Source organism: Passer domesticus, chromosome 18 (assembly GCF_036417665.1).
Source record: "Passer domesticus isolate bPasDom1 chromosome 18, bPasDom1.hap1, whole genome shotgun sequence".
NCBI lineage: Eukaryota > Metazoa > Chordata > Aves > Passeriformes > Passeridae > Passer > Passer domesticus.
Window position 1 is genome coordinate 2,752,475 of NC_087491.1, and position 15,718 is coordinate 2,768,192.

Below are 15,718 nucleotides of genomic sequence, written 5' to 3' on the forward strand. Positions count from 1 at the left end.
TGATGAGAGCTGTGAGGTGCCCAGCATTCCACAGGGACACCAAAGGTGTGCTCCTCACTGTGGGAATGCAAACAGCAGCATGAATCATCCACAGAGCAGCTAAAACGAGCAGAACCAAAGGCAGAGGCCATGGGCAGGACCCAGCTCAGCCACATGCAGGGCAGGACTCACAGCCTGCTGGAGCCTCATCCTGACACCCATGGGGTCCAGGCCTTCTGCTGGTGGGACATTGCTGTCTCCAGGGAGGCACTGAGGAACCTCAATCCCTTTATTCCGGGTGCAAAGGAAGAGGATGAGATGGGTGGTGAGATGTGAGATGAGATGACAGGACATGCCATAACACAGTGATGAGATGATGAGATGGACTCTCTGGAAGGCCATGGACCACACTTCTGACTGTGGGTGCTCAATGTTCTTTCTCCAAGACAATCTCTCCAAGCCCCAGCCACAGACCCTCCACAGGGCCAGCTGGGGTCCCACAGAGCATCCCTCAGGCTGGCAGACCTGGCAGGGACCCACCTGGCTCTTGGTGACCATGCTCAGAGCTGGCATTCCATGGAGCACCCTGTCCCCAGGTGCCTGCACCATGCCCCACCAGGCTGGCACCAGGGCACTGTCCCATGGCCAGGCTGGCCCCTCCAGAGCTCCAGGGCCAGCTGGTGGGATGGAGCCACGTCTGTAACACGCAGAGCACTGTCAGGAGGCACACAGGCTTGGCTGAGGCTTCTGCAGGGTGATCCCATTGTGTCTCTCTGGAAACCTCAGAGAGTACCTGTCTGCATGTTGGGGGCCAGGCCCATGGAAAAGCAGACCCCAGTTCTCTGGAGCTGGAGGTGACTATGCTCAGCAGCACAGGCCCAGTGCTGGGCTCAGTTCCACAGGCAGGAGCATGGGGACTCCAGCACAGCCCTGCAGCCCCAGTCTGTCCCTGCTGGGCTCCCAAACACGGCCAGGCTCCTACTCCCACAGCTGCAGGAGCAGGGCAGCGAGCCCCAAGACGAGGGTGAGGATGATGAAGGTGACGGCTGCAGCCCACAGGGAAGACCTGTGGCCCTTCAGCGTGGCTGGAGCCTCGGCCGGGACCATGTTGGTGAGGTTCAGCATGTACCCCAGTGTCCAGCCCACATCGGCACCCCCCGCCTGCCCCGGAGAGAGGGGACAGGGTTAGCCCTGCAGGAGAGCCACTGCTGGCACAGGGCCACCCACCCACTCCTGCTCAGCCCACAGCAGTGCCCCAGCACGGGGGGAGGCAGGGCTCTGCACCACTGCACCCCAGCATGGGGCTGGCTCTCCCCAGCACCCCCACACAGGGTCTGGCTCCCCCCCAGCACCCCAAAACATGGGCTGGCTCCCTCCCAGGACCGCAGCACAGGGGTGGCTCCCCCTCAGCACCCCAATGTGGGGGCTGGCTCTCTTCAGCACCCCCACACAGGGTCTGGCTCTCCCCTGCACCCCAAAATTTGGCTTGTTCTCCCCCAGCACCCCAACATGGGGCTGGTTCTCCCCCAGGACCACCTCTGCTCCCCCCCACGGGCTGGGAGCAGTGCCCACCTTCATCTGGAAGAAGATGTTGTTCCAGCTGGTCTCGTTGAACTTGTAGGCATCGAGGAGGAGTGTGAGGATGTAGTTGGCGTTGGCACAGTATTTTGGCAGTCGCTTGGGATTCTCTTTGGGGTAGCTGGAAGACAGCTGGGGTGGGAATGTTTGGGGGTGAAGGGGAGTTATTGACAGGCACTTTCTGGGCAGAGACAACACCCTGAAATGTGCTGCATGAGCAGCAGTGGCTCCACAGTCACTAGCACCCAGGGAGAGACTCGGGCTGAGCAGTGATTTTGGACCTGTCTCTGCAGGGCAGCTCCTTTAGGGAGGATTTACACTCCACATGGAAACAGAGGCACGTATTGTAGCTTATTGTAGCCCCTCCTGCCCCAGATTCTCCATCTCAGCCTCTTCAGTAATGGGCTCCTGCTCTCTGCCCCATGGTGGTGCTGGCACATTTCTGGGCTTATCCACCCCCATGTGTTGCCCAGAGAAACTGTGGCTGCTCCATCCCTGGAAGTGCTCAAGGCCAGACTGGATGGGCTTAGAGCAACCTGCTCTAGTGGAAGGTGTCCATGCCCATGTCAGGGATGTGGAACAAGATGGGCCTTCCCAACCGAACCAATCTGGAATTCTATGATTCCAAAATTTTACTTGTTGGTAAAATTGCTGGGTCTGCTCTCACCATCCTCCCTGGCATCCCCATCCCCACCTCCATCCCCACCTCTAACCCCAGCTGCTTGCTGCCCTTGCCTGCCCTAGCTGCCCTTGCCTGCCCTAGCTGCCCTTTTCCCAAGGGTGAATGAGCAGGGAGTGGATGCAGGACAGTCCCAGCTCCACACAGAGCTCAGGAGTGGCTCAGAACCAGAGAGCCTTGCCCTGGAGGGGTCCCCACTCCCTCCCCCTACCCCAGGACCCCTTTGCTTCTGAATGTTCCACTCTGCCTCCATCCTGAGGAACGTACATCCTCCCAGCTCCTTGTGCAGAGCCCCTCGATGGCCGCTCTGACCACGGCCAGTGGCTGCCCCTCCGTCAGGTTCAGGAACTTGAAGTTATAGTAGAAGGCAGAGAAAGCCTGCAAGGTGAGAGACAGAAACCCTGGTGAGTCGCAGTGGGGCATCCCTGGCAGCTGCCTGAAGCGGGAGGTGGGGTTTTTCTTCACAGGGTTTGTCCCAGCCCAGGTGACTCCCAGGGCATTGCTGTCCCTGTCCCTGTCCCTGTCCCTGTCCCAGCAGGTGATGGGCTGGGGGCTGGTGCCTGCTGGTGACAGCCACACAGCCAGCACAGCCAGAGCCTTGCCTGAAGCTGCTGTCTCAATTCCTATTGAAAAGTCCTGTTTTATTAACAAATCCATGGCAGTGTCCAAGGCCAGGTTGGACAGGGCTTGGAGCAGCCTGGGACAGTGGGAGCTGTCCCTGCCCATGGCAGGGGATGGCTCAAGATGAGCTCGAAGGTCCCTTCCGACCCAAACCACTCTGGGATTCCGTGATTCTCAGCACGGTCCCGTGTGGAGGTTTGGCTGGAAAACCATCCAGCAGCAATGCCCAGTGTGCCCTCGGGCAGTGGTGCTTGGGGCGCCTCTTGCCCCTGTTCCCTGCAGGGAGGTGACAGTGCCGTGGGGCAGCGGGGACAGCCCGGCACCGGGGGAGGACAGCCTTTCCGAGGTGGGAGCACGGGTTTGCCTTACAATGAACTGCCCCCGGAGAGGGGGCTGGGAAACGCCGTCAAAGGGGCACTCCTGGCTCTGGGCACACGCCGAGAAGTTGAAGAGCTTCCTGAGCGCTGCCAGGCAGGCGCTGGCGCTGCCCCTGCCCTCCAGGGTGACGGTGCTGTCGCCCAGGGGCAGGCGCGGGTCGCTGCCGTCCGTGCAGGGGCTGGCGCGGAAGGAGGACAGCGACACGGACTCCTTGTAGCCCTCTGGGTAGCAGGGGTGGTGGACTCGTGTGCTGGGCGACGACTCCTGGGGACGGCAAAATGCAGCTGCAGCTCCTCCGGAGCCTCGTGGGCACACCCAGCATCTCCCCAAAGCCCAGGCACCGGCATTCCCAACTCCTCTGCAGGGAAAGACCCTCCTGCCCTTCAGTCCTGGTCTGGCTGGCTGTCCCAGCATGAGCCCAGCACTAATTCTCACCCTGCTTTATCTCATTCCCTCTCCCACAGAGGCAGACCAGTTTCAAGGACCCAGCGTGTCACTGCCCTGGCCAGAAGGATCATTTTTGGGGACATATAAAGCCCTCTCTAGCTTTAGAGAGGCTAAAACTAAAAGCAGCTAAAACCTCTAAAACCAGCTCTAGCTCTGGTTCTAGCTGCAACTCTATCCAGGGGCACCATATGGGACTTTCCTGGCCATGGAGCAAGGGCAAACCCTTCTGGCTCACCAAGGCTGATCTGCGGGCCAGGTGCAGCTCCATGAAGATGCTCTTCACCTCTGACTTTCCAAAAAATGGCCTGAGAAAGGTCTTCAGCTCGTGTTTCTCAGGTTGTGAAGTCACAGAGTAGCTGAGGTTCAGGGGAGCTGGAGGTTCCCTGTGACAACCCTCTTGTTAAGGTATGACCAGCTAGAGCAGGCTGCTCAGAGCTTCGACCCATCAAGTTCTGAGGATCTCCAGAGACGATGACTACAGCATTTCTGGCTCTTACTCCAAAATCTGATCATTCCTATTGGGGAAAACTTTTCCCCTTTTTCTGTTTGGAAGCTCAGATGTTCCATCTTGTGCCCCTTGCCTCTTGCCCTGGCACTTTGCACCTCTGAGAGGAGCCTGGTCCTGCACTTCTGCACACCCCAGGTGAAGACAGAAGATCCCAAACTTCCCCTTTTGACATTTTTTCTATCCCTGGAAGTGTCTAAGGCCAAGCTGGGTGGGGCTTGGAGCAGCCTGGGATTGTGGAAGGTGTTCTTGCCCATGGCAGGGGGCAGACCAGGATGATCTTTAAAGTCCCTTCCAACCCAAACCAGTTTGGGATTCTACTATACCCGTGCTCCTCTCCACATTTGCCCTGCCATGCTCCAAGGAGTCTGTCCTTGCTCTCGGTCTTTGCTGATGCCTCTCCAGAAGAGCCATGCCTGTCCTTACTTTATGCATTAACAGGTGTGTGGTTGGCATCATGACACTAAAGGTCCCAGCAACCTCTCACCACAATTAATTCCTTCGCCAGCCGCTTCAGCATCTCGTCCTGCCCGTAGCAGAGGTAGCTGTGAGTGTAGATGTTGTAGCTGTACCCGTACAGGGAGAACTCAGAGGCTTCATTCTGGTTCAGTACCGAACCTTCGGGCATAAAGGTGATTTGAGTGGATGCTCCTCCAAGATCCAGTGCTCCAAAAATGTTGGCTGCCTCCGGATGAAGCCACGTGTGCGCTTTGGGAGAGTACTGCCAACGAGAGCCAGGAGAGGAAGAGGAGTAGCACAGAATGCCCTGAGCAGAATTCTCATCCCATTGAAGACAACAAGATTTTGTTATTAAATTCAATGGGTCTCTGCACGTGAGCCCCCCACCCTCCCTGCCCAGGCAGCTGGGATATTGATCAGAGCACGGCAGAGATGGAACTCTCATGTGGTCAGTAGGTGCTGACACTCTCAGGGGGTCAGTAGGTGCTGACACTCTCAGTGGTCAGTAGGTGCTGACACTCTCAGGGGGTCAGTAGGTGCTGACACTCTCAGTGGTCAGTAGGTGCTGACACTCTCAGTGGTCAGTAGGTGCTGACACTCTCAGGGGGTCAGTAGGTGCTGACACTCTCAGTGGTCAGTAGGTGCTGACACTCTCAGGGGGTCAGTAGGTGCTGACACTCTCAGTGGTCAGTAGGTGCTGACACTCTCAGGGGGTCAGTAGGTGCTGACACTCTCAGTGGTCAGTAGGTGCTGACACTCTCAGGGGGTCAGTAGGTGCTGACACTCTCAGTGGTCAGTAGGTGCTGACACTCTCAGGGGGTCAGTAGGTGCTGACACTCTCAGGGGGTCAGTAGGTGCTGACACTCTCAGTGGTCAGTAGGTGCTGACACTCTCAGGGGGTCAGTAGGTGCTGACACTCTCAGTGGTCAGTAGGTGCTGACACTCTCAGGGGGTCAGTAGGTGCTGACACTCTCAGTGGTCAGTAGGTGCTGACACTCTCAGGGGGTCAGTAGGTGCTGACACTCTCAGTGGTCAGTAGGTGCTGACACTCTCAGGGGGTCAGTAGGTGCTGACACTCTCAGGGGGTCAGTAGGTGCTGACACTCTCAGTGGTCAGTAGGTGCTGACACTCTCAGTGGTCAGTAGGAGCCCAGGTGCTGTGGGCTCACCTGGCTCTGAGTCACCACCCCCAGGCCAAAGTGCTGGTGGCAACTGGCTCGGGGACTCGCCGAGGAGGCTGCAGGGGTCCTGGTGCAGGAGGAAGGATTTCTATCCAAGAATCCTCCAACAGCCCCCACAGGACCCTGACACTTCCAGCACCACACTGAGCTGTGGCAGGGCTGGAACAGAGCTTTGGTCTGAGCTGCCTTCAGCTGGAGCCTCCCAGCACTGCAGGGAGATGGAGCTTCCCAGGCAGGGACACAGAGCCCAGCTGTGCTGCACTGACCTCCCAGTCCCTGAGAGACCCTCTGTCCACTCAGTGTGGAGATTGCCCTGAGCTCTCAGCAGCCACTCTCATTCCTGAACTCTCCCTCCTCACTCACTGTGGGCAAACCAGAGGATGTCTCCTTCCCTTGGATCATTCCCAAAAGCCACTAACCCTGACCTCTCCTGTGCTGAGAAAGCTTGAGGAAAATCAGAAAAGATGTATTAGCAAAGGAGTGGGTGTTCCACCCTTCTCCAACCTTGGTGAAGGAGTCCAGCAGGTAGTTGATAGTGATCCAGCCATAGGCCCCCTCTTCCTCTCCTGTAAGGATCCGAGCCCCTTTGAAAGCCACAGGGTACTGCTGCATGGTTTTAACAACCTCAGCCAGGATTTGCTCTGTTGCTGAGCTGTTCTGTTCTCTAGGAAGGATGCAAAGGACAGGACACATACCCAACTACAACAGAGGAAACACAAACTGGTTCTCTCCCAGTTCCACATCCTCCCAGTTTTTGCAACAAGCAGTCTGAAAGGGTTTCCTGCCACATGGCTTGTCTGAGCTGCTCATCCGAGGTGAATCCCAGCTGCCTCGGCTTGGCATTGCCATACTAGGAGCAACAGCAACCCCTCCCCTGCAGTGCAGCTTGATTCCAGTCACCCAGAGCCTTCCCAGGCCACCCTTCCCTGCCTGAGTGCTGGAGGCTGGAGTGGGTTGTGCTGCAAGACCTGGGTTTGAACATTACCCCTGGCTGTGCCCAAGACAGGGCTGGTTGCTGACCTCCAGGGTTTTCAGGAAGGTTCCAGGCTGGGTTCAGCCCTCCCAGGGGGGAAGATGTCTCAGGGCTGTTCTTGCTCTCTGAAGTGAGCAACCTTCAGGCTATGGCCCAGCTCCTTGCCAGGTCTGATTGCCAGGGCACAGAAATAACGTGAGCTATCTGCAGCCATAAAACCAAGAGCCATGAAATGAAGGCAGCCATTTGAAGAGAGCTAACATGGGCTGGTGAAAGGTGAGGACAGAACCTGCAGCACTTTGTTGCCTCCTCCCTCTGCCCCACCAGCACCCATCCACCTGGGCAGGTGGCACATCTGCTGGCACCCCAACCCCCTTGTTATTAATGAATAGTGAAGAGCAAACAAAACTGTGAAAAACATATCTTGCTTAGAACTGGGACATCCTGGGATGCCCCCCAACAGACATTGCTCAGGACAGTTCGGCCCTCCCTGTGTCCCCACCAAGCTGCCTTTCCCCCCTCTCCTCCCTGCCCAGTTGTTTGCTCATGGCAGCATGGGAGCTCTGTCACTGCTGCCACCCCCTGCCCCCAGCAGTACCTCAGTAGCCTCATGCCAGCCGTTGCTCCAAGATAAGCTGGGACATCCCTCTGCTTCTGAGCAGGAATAACCTGCAGGGCTTTATCCAAGCACTCCCTGAGGGAATTGCCAGCTTCAGGGGGATTGCTGGCATAGCTTGATATGCCTTGCCCTGAAAAGAGTCAGGATGGGACTGACTGATAGGAATGGCTTGGGTCAAGGTTGTGGGAACAAGAGGGCACAGGGCAGTGAGGGCTGTCACCTCTTAACAACAAAGGTGCTTTTCCAGGGTCCCCTGGTCCCCTGAGACCTGACTGACTCACACGTCCATTCCTCTCCCGTGTCTCCCTTGCTTTCAGCAATGTCACTGTAGGTGACATCTTCTCCAGCCAGGACAGCAGCTGGGAGCACTCCAAGGTGGAGGAACAAAAACTGATTCACCATTGATGTGCTCCAGTCCCCCCCAGTGCATGGGCTCCACATGGTGCTGAGGGCTCAGGGACCCCCCAGCCACAGCCACAGCCACAGCTCCCCTGTGCCCACAGAGGACAGGGCTGTCCAGCCAGGTCACCCAGCCACCACTGGAACAGGGCAGGACAGAGCCCATGGCGGGGGATACTGACCCTGGACATCACAGGACAAGGTCTGGCTGACCACTCCAGTGTTGTTCTCCTTGTCTGAATCCCACTCGTAGACAAACAGAGAGGTGTGGGATGAGCCCGCATCAAACACCATCCCATACTGCAAGGGAAATCAACACGGAATCAAGGTGGAGGAGCAGCAGCCTGGCCCTGGCCCCATTGTGGCCCTGCCAGGGCAGTGGGGCCAGAAGATTCCCCCAAACCCATGTCTGAGGCACAAAACCCTTCAGCTGTGCCGTGGCAGAGCAGAGCTGTGGGCTCAGCCCCCCACAGTGACTAAGGGACTGTCATTCCCTCTCCTGAGGTCTGTGCTGCAATGCCAGCTCACACAAACATTTCCTGTTGTTTCCTCATGCTGTTGTATTTTCTTTCATGATCACACACCTTCTGTGTCTTTTGTGGCCCCACCTTGGAGCCAGCAACTCCCCCATCTCTTGTGCTCCCTGCTAGCCCATGGCAGCACCCAGCCTGGGCAGGGTTGGCAGGGCCTGTCCAGGAGCACTCAGCCACCTGCCTCTGCCCCATAAAGCCTTCCCCCCCCAGCCAAAGCCCTGCCAGCCCTCCCCAGCAGGGTGGGGTGACATGCCCAGGGCACGACAGCGGGAGGCACGATGTTTGTGCCATGGTGTGAGGGTAGGGATGGACTGGGGGGAGCTGGCAGGAGCAAAGGGCACACTGAGGTGCCTGGCAGAGCACAGAGAGCAGCTGCCCCAAGGTAATCTCCAAACCTGGCACAGCACAGTGGGGATAAGTTCCAGAGGAGCCTTCCCCTCTGACTTTCTTCTGCCTGCACCTCCAAGTGGGGATATAACACCCACCCTGCTACTGCCAGGCAGGTCCTGACCCCACTGCCCCTCCCAGCCCCAGGGACCAGCTGCTGGCTCGGAGCACCTGCCCAAGGTGACTGGGCTCACCACAGGTGCTCAGGGACCTCCTCTGGGCTCACCTTGACCGTGGGTGGCAGCGTCACGTCTTCAACCCTGACCAGGCTGAGAACCAGGGCAATGATGGAGAGTGCCACCAGCGCCCCGATGATGGCACTGCTGCAGGATTTCTTCCTGGCCAGCATTATGGGGAAGGCTCCTGAAAACCCAAACACAGGAGAAGTGTGGCTGGACACCTGGGAGCAACGATGTCAGTGAGAGCTGCAAGGAGACCCGCTCCAAAAGCTGACCCTGTTTCAGGCCATGCCACTCAGAAACCCTGGCGAATAATCAGATCTTTTCCTGGGAAAAGCAGTATTAGGATAAAATACAGGGAGCTGGAGGAAAGAGGGGCTGGTTGCCCCGCAGCCTGGCAGAGCCATCATGGGATTGCAACAATCTCCCAGCTCCCACACCTGAGTCTGGGAGGAGTGAAAGGAGCCCTGTACGGAGCAGAGGAAAGCACAGGGAGCTGCAGAACCCTCACTGAGGCACTGCAGCAGGGCAGGGAGGGTGTGTTTCATGGGCTGGGAAGGGCAGCTCACCTGCCTGCACTCCCGGAGCCCTGCCCCAGCTCACCAGGCTGTGCCCTGGGGGGTCCCTCGGGGTCCCTCTGTGCTCCTCCAGTGCAGCAAACCCGGCTTGGACTTGCCTTTTATGTCCTCTGGAAGTGGATACTGCTGGAAAATTTCTTCCCCATTATTTTCCCTGAGGGCTCATCAGCCTTTGGTGAAACTCTTGAATATCTGTTCTCCTGTTTGTCTTGCAGGTGTATATTCATGGCCCAGTTTGGCACTGCCCTTATCTTCAGCCAATTAGTTTCTCCTCCTCCTCATTTGAATGGAATCGTATGAAAGACACATCACTGCATTTAACCATTGTCCCTCTGCTTCTCTGAGCTGTCACAGAAATATCTGTTTTCTCATTGCTCTCTGCAGCCTTCACACTCTCATTATAAGCTCTCCACAAGGTCTGTAAGAGATGAGAGTGCTGTTTGCAATACCCACTGCCCTGCAGTCTAACAGAGTGCTAGTACCTGATAGTAAATGTCCCTGCAGGGAGGTGGAAGCTCCCATCGGAGGGGAGGATTGCCCTGCCAGGGTCTCAGCTGCGCCGGCTGCGCTTTGCCTCGGGAGAGGCCAAGGCACCGTCATGGCCCCACTGCGACTGTGGCCACCCCTTCCCGGGGTTTGACCCAGCTCTGTGCTGCTCCTGGGGTCCCTGCAGACCCCGAGGAGAGCTGAGGGACTGGGGAGGGCTCGGGAGCTCCCTGGGAGCGGAAGGGCAGGGGAGCAGGGCTCTGCTGTCCCTGGGCCTGCGGCCGAGCCGCTTCCTGCGCTGCAGCTCCCTGATAAGAGCGCAGGATCCGCGCGGCCTGCGCCGGCTCCGGCTGCCTCAGCCCGGCCCAGCGGGGCCCTGCCGCCAGGGAAAGGCTGGCTGGGGAGCTCTCCTTGCCCTGCCCTGCCCTGCCCAGCACCTTGCCGGGGCTGCAGAGGTGCTGCGGTGTGCGCTGGCGGTGTCACCGTGACAGCAGGGGCTCCTCACGGCTCCGGCCGCTCCCTCTTCCTGCTCTCCTAATCTGGGATCTTCCACCCCGTGAGCAAGAGGCAGATTCACGCTCTGAGTCGACATAATGATTTTATTTCACATCCAGGCAGAGATGGTGCTGGGTAGTGAATCAAAGCTGACACACTCTCCCGTTTTTGCACATTTGAAGCAACAGAAATCAGCATTTCCCTCCAGCTAACCACAGCTAGTGCAGCCATTGGTTTTGCAGCCTCTGCCTCATTTAAAGAGACCCTGCACACTTCATTTACTGCTCCTGCTCTGTGGGGAAGAGGCTTATGTGAGTAAAGGGTGATCACAGCCTGTGGGCAGGGATTTTACTATGCTAATGAGCACTGGAAGCACACAAAGTTGTTCTTTGGCTTTGTAGTTTGATTTATATTGTCCTCCTGCTCTTCACGTCTCGGGTCATGGCTCTCACGTACTGCTTGATTGGTTATTCTCAAGTCTTTCATAAGTTCTTTTGTTTGTCTTGTACTGCAGTGAATTTTTAACCTTCTCATGGTACTTCATTCCAATAAATCCCCTCTCTGACACTTAGGGAAATGTCTGTAGTGCATTTCCCATAAGTCTCACCCTATTTTTGGAAAAACATAGTTGGCTCTTACATGAAAGAACAAAATAAACACAAACTCTTTCATTTTCTGATATGAAGGCGTGTCAGTACAGTGTCTGTGGGCTCACGGCACTTCAACATTCCCATGGCAGTGTCCCTTGGGGTGACTCCTGAAGCCCAGAGGGTGCCACCCCTCCTGCATTCCCACCTCCACACAATACACAACCTTTGGATTCACCTGGATTCAGTGGGAGGGGTGGATGAGTGCCCCTGCTCTGCACAGGGCTTTTCTGAGCACAGGAGGCTCATCCCAGCCTGGGACAGAGAGGCACCAACCAGCCCTGGTCCCTCGGGGACATGTGGCACTGCCAGTGGCTGTGTGCACCCAGAGCTGATCAAAACCTACAGCTCCAAGCCTAAACACAGGATGAGCAACTCTGCACGTCACTTTTCCTGTCCCTTTTTGTAGTAAAGAAACAGAGGTTTTGTTGAGGGGCTGTTCCCCCTTGCCCGTGCTGGCCCCATGTGCAGCTCTGCCAGGTGATGCTGCCCTGGCTGGGCTCTGGCTGTGAACCACAGGACCACAGGGATCTGTGTGGAAGGACACAGTTCCAGCTGCCTTATCTCAGCTGAGTCAAACAGGGCAATGCTGGGAAGGAAACACTGTACAGGGCAGCCCTCACTGCCCCTGGCCCTCCCCAGCAAGGCCCCAGCAACACCTGGCTCTGTGCTACATCAGCCCTCAATTTCCTTCAGACAGTCCCCCTCAAAGGGGTGTCTGTCTAAATTTGGGGTCTCAGGGGTCTGTGGTATCTGAACATGCCAGGACCTGGAAGGGCCATGGGATGCCTGGCCCCAGGAGCAGCTGCTCTCACAGGGTTCCCTCCGGTCCTTGGGCACATCAGCCCCAACCCTGTTTGGCTTCAGGGCTGTGCTCTGCTGAGAGTGAAATGTGCTATTTACTCCCAAGGGAGAAAGGGACCAAGTGTCTCGTTCTGACTTCTGACAGACAAATCTGCTGTGGGGAAGCGAGGCTAGAGTACACACACACCCCTGTTTGATCTGCCTTTGACATGTGTTTGTTTGCCTGTGGCCCTTGCCGTGGCTCTGGCACCCAGCAGGGAGTTGCCAGGCTGGTGTGGGGACTCGGTGGGGCTCTAGCCCAGCCATCACTGCCAGGCTGACGGCTGTTTGTGAAATGACATCACCTCCACTGCCAACACCTTCCTGGTGCCTTCTGAAAGGAAAGCACCCTGACTCAGGGTTAAAAAAGGGAGTCTCATTTCCCAGAACTCAAGTTTCTGCTCCATGAGGTCACCCCAGTCCCAGGACGGGAGGTGCAGGTGGTGGCTCTGAGCATGTCCCATGTCCCATGGGGAGCTGCTCCACTCGCCCCGTGTTTCTTTTCCAGGCATTCCCTGGGTCCTGCTGTGACTTGTCCCAGCAGAGACCAGCTCCAGCCCTCCCTTCCACTCTGATTCCAGCAGGGCTGGTGGAGTTTGGGCCATTTGAAGCTTCCGTGTCCTCAGGTGCTGCCCATGGCAAGTTGCAGGGAGGGATGGAGGTCCCTTGGGCCACCCATTCCCAGATGTGTTTTGGGAGCCCCCTTGCCCCCCTGGAGGCCCAGCCCATGCTGGAGCCCTGTCCATGGCCCAGGCCATGCTGGAGCCCTGTCCTCCTGGTGCACGGAGCCCGTCTGGGCTGTGCCAAGCTGTGCTGTGGGCATGGACACAGCAGCACTGGCTGCTCTCCTGCAGTGCACCCTGCCCAGTTTCAGATGGCTTTGCAGGGGCTGCTCCGGTCCCTGCAGGAGCTGGGACACACAGAGAAGGGTGGCAGCTGGGGCTGGTACTGCCCCTGTGCCACAGCAATGCTGCTTTGGCACCTTCCCCACCAGCCCAGGGTACAGAGGGGCTCAGGGCTGGGATCTCAGCAGCCCTGGGAAGCTGCACCTCTCTCCCAGGGTATCCACAGGGCCAGAGCAGCAGGGACTCCCTGCTGCTGGGTTTGGGAAGGGACCCACCACCCACAGCAGCAAAAATGAGCCCAGAGGTGACATTTTCATCTTTGCCAGGGTGTACTGCAGCGTGGGGAAGAGTTCTGGCTGGAACCCGAGGAGTCTCCAGGCCAGGCCAGACACCTTGATCTCACACTGGGCAGGGAATGGGTGTCAGGGTCCCCTCAGGCTGTCAGAGGGGGAGGCTCCAGCAGGATTTCTCCATGGGGGGTGCTCCCAGAAAGAATTCTGTGTGGCCACAGGCTGGTGTGCCAGCACTGCACTGCTGAGTGCCAGGGCAAATGCCACAACAAGGTTTGTTCCAGGACTTGGTGGCCCTGGGCACAGCAGGTGACTCCTCTGCACCAAGCAGGAGTCCTGGGAAGGGACACGGGGTGGTCCTGGCTGCCAGACCACCCCCCACCCCAGCACCCCCACCAGGGCAGCACAGCCAGTGCCACCGTTCAATGTTGTGTCACCCCTGTGTCCCCACACACCCCAGGGAAGCTGCCTTACCTTGGAGGAGCAGAGCTGGGACACGCTGAGCACTGGCTTGTCCCCAAGGCAGCAGCAAAGCACTGGCAGAGCCACTCGCAGGTGAGGCGGGTGGCACACGGGGATGTGGCACACGGGGAGATGTCCCCTGTCCCGGACAGCACCCCAGTGACAGGGCTGGTGCTGGTTGGGGACTTGGTGCAGGCAGCCCCAGCAGGGCTGGGCAGCAGCAGAGGGCTCCGTGCTGTGCAGCGAGGCTGAGGGATGTGATCATCCGTTTGATCTTCCTCAGGGCTGATGAGCCCCTTCCTGAGTTTATTAATTAGCTGGCTGTTGGCAGCTGTGGGTGTGTCCAAAGGCACCGTGGGTCCCCAGGGCCATTCTGTGAGTGTCCCCTCCTGACTCAGAGGCTTTGCTGCCTGTCCTGCTCCTCTCCTGTCCCTCACCTGCTGCGGCTCCAGTCCCCCAGCAGCCACTGTCCCCACACAGCTGCCACCCACAGCCCCCTCCCAGCCCGCACCAGTGACCCTGTGGCTGCTGCTGACACCCCTCCTGGGACAGCAGGTGACAGAACAGCCCTGGCTGTGCACTCGGGGTGACGGGGGCGTGTGGCACAACCACAGCAAGAGCAGGATGAGCTCACACTGCTGTGAGCTGGGGGTGACGAGCAGCAGGCGGCTGCCACCTCCCAGGTGACATGTCCTTGGCTCAGGTGAGCCAGAGAGAGCTCCAGGGGGAATAACCTGAGCACCTGGAGCAGGTGACAGCAAGCCCTGGGAGAAACAGGAGCATCCCAAGGGGAAACAGGAGCTGTGAGGCAGGTCCAGTGGCACCTCAGGGTGTGCAGGAGTCACAGAACCTCCTGAGCTGGAGGGACCCACGGGAATCATCCAGTGCAGCTCCTGGCCCTGCACAGACACCCCAACAATGCCACCCTGGGCATCCCCGTGACACTGGCCCTCCACACGCTGCTCTGCACTCCCACAGGGAATACTGAGTTCCTCCTGCTCTCTGGGGGCTCTGGGGAAGTGTTGCAGCCCGAGGCTGGGGCTCAGCGAGACCCCCCTTCAGAACCAGCTCCTGCCTCCTCACACCCCCATTTCCATGTTTAGGGAATGGAGTGAAACACAGAGGAAAAATCATATTCCTGTTCAAAAATACACACACCGGTGATCTGAACATGACCTCACAAAACCCTGCCAGGGCACTGAAGGCAGGAAGTGCTCAGGGAGGTGAGGGGACAGATGGAAATCCATGAGCCAGCTGCTGGGCAGGGCAGGAGTCTGGGCTGTACCGGGAGATCTACAGCAACCAGCCACCCTCCAGGCAGCAGTCTGAGGTACAACAGCTTTCCAGGAAAAAAGAATTTATAAATAAACCCAATCCTTCAACGCATCTTTATGAGAAAATAAAATAACTGTCACGCCCAGCCGCGCTCGCAGGGCAGGACAAGGCAGGGGCTGAGGCGGCACAAGCAGGGATGTGCAGCTTTTGGAGAAACGTGATGCTCTGCCCTGTCCCGGCCTGTCACCTGCCCTCCGCGGGGACAGCGAGGGGAGCCCCGGGCTCAGTTCACGCGGCAGGCCCGGATCATGAGCAGCTGCAGCAGGATGAAGACGGGCGACATGATGAGCCCGTACCAGAGCTCCCGCGTGTGCTCCACCAGCTTCTGGCACAGCAGCATCTCGAACACGAACTTGAGGCTGAGGATGGTGAGGATCCAGAAGAGCCGCAGCACCGCCAGGCGCTTCTCGCCGTCCTGGAACAGCCGCACGGACACGATGGTGGTGAAGTAGGTGCTGAGCCCGTCGGCGGCGAAGAAGGGCACGAACACGACCCACCAGGAGAGCGCGGCGGCCGCGCCGTCCACCTTGAGCACGAGCAGCACGGAGAAGGCGAGCAGGGCCAGCCCGTGCAGGAACAGCTCGAAGGTGGCGAAGCCGAGCCACTGCACGAGCTCGCGCAGGGAGAACAGCATCGTCCGGCGCTACGGTTACGGCACCGCCACCGGCACCGGTCCCCAGCCCGGCAACGACAGCGACGCGGGCCCTTGACCCGGCACCGGCTCGGCTCGGCCCGGCACCGGCACAAGCCCCCGGCTCGGCCCGGCCCGGCCCGGCCCGGCACCAACCCCAGCCCCTGACCCGGCACCAGGCCAGGCCCGG

The 15,718-nt window shown here is 58.4% G+C and overlaps 2 protein-coding genes across 2 annotated transcripts; both read right to left on the reverse strand.

Moving 5' to 3' along the window:
- Window positions 1–15: 15 nt before the first annotated feature.
- Window positions 16–14,545, reverse strand: LOC135283069 (ectonucleoside triphosphate diphosphohydrolase 8-like). Its single transcript, XM_064393493.1, has 10 exons — window positions 13,575–14,545; window positions 8,964–9,100; window positions 8,000–8,117; window positions 7,398–7,548; window positions 6,331–6,490; window positions 4,675–4,908; window positions 3,227–3,499; window positions 2,504–2,614; window positions 1,552–1,689; window positions 16–1,140 (listed from the first exon to the last, which is right to left on the reverse strand). Exons 1-10 carry the CDS (start codon window positions 13,825–13,827, stop codon window positions 958–960), a joined length of 1,758 nt encoding a protein of 585 aa, XP_064249563.1. The 5' UTR covers window positions 13,828–14,545; the 3' UTR covers window positions 16–957.
- A 142-nt stretch (window positions 14,546–14,687) lies between these two features.
- TMEM203 (transmembrane protein 203) lies at window positions 14,688–15,590 on the reverse strand. The gene has a single exon (XM_064393492.1). It carries the CDS (start codon window positions 15,529–15,531, stop codon window positions 15,121–15,123), a length of 411 nt encoding a protein of 136 aa, XP_064249562.1. The 5' UTR covers window positions 15,532–15,590; the 3' UTR covers window positions 14,688–15,120.
- Between the last annotated feature and the right edge of the window lie 128 nt (window positions 15,591–15,718).

Coding starts and splice junctions, on each gene's coding strand:
- TMEM203 (XM_064393492.1), bottom strand. CDS start 15,531: ATGCTGTTCTCCCTGCGCGAGCTCGTGCAGTGGCTCGGCTTCGCCACC.
- LOC135283069 (XM_064393493.1), bottom strand. CDS start 13,827: ATGATCACATCCCTCAGCCTCGCTGCACAGCACGGAGCCCTCTGCTGC. Junction 9,101..13,574: donor CCCAGCTCTGCTCCTCCAAG/GTAAGGCAGCTT, acceptor TTGGGTTTTCAG/GAGCCTTCCCCATAATGCTG. Junction 6,491..7,397: donor GCTGGCATGAGGCTACTGAG/GTACTGCTGGGG, acceptor CATCCTTCCTAG/AGAACAGAACAGCTCAGCAA.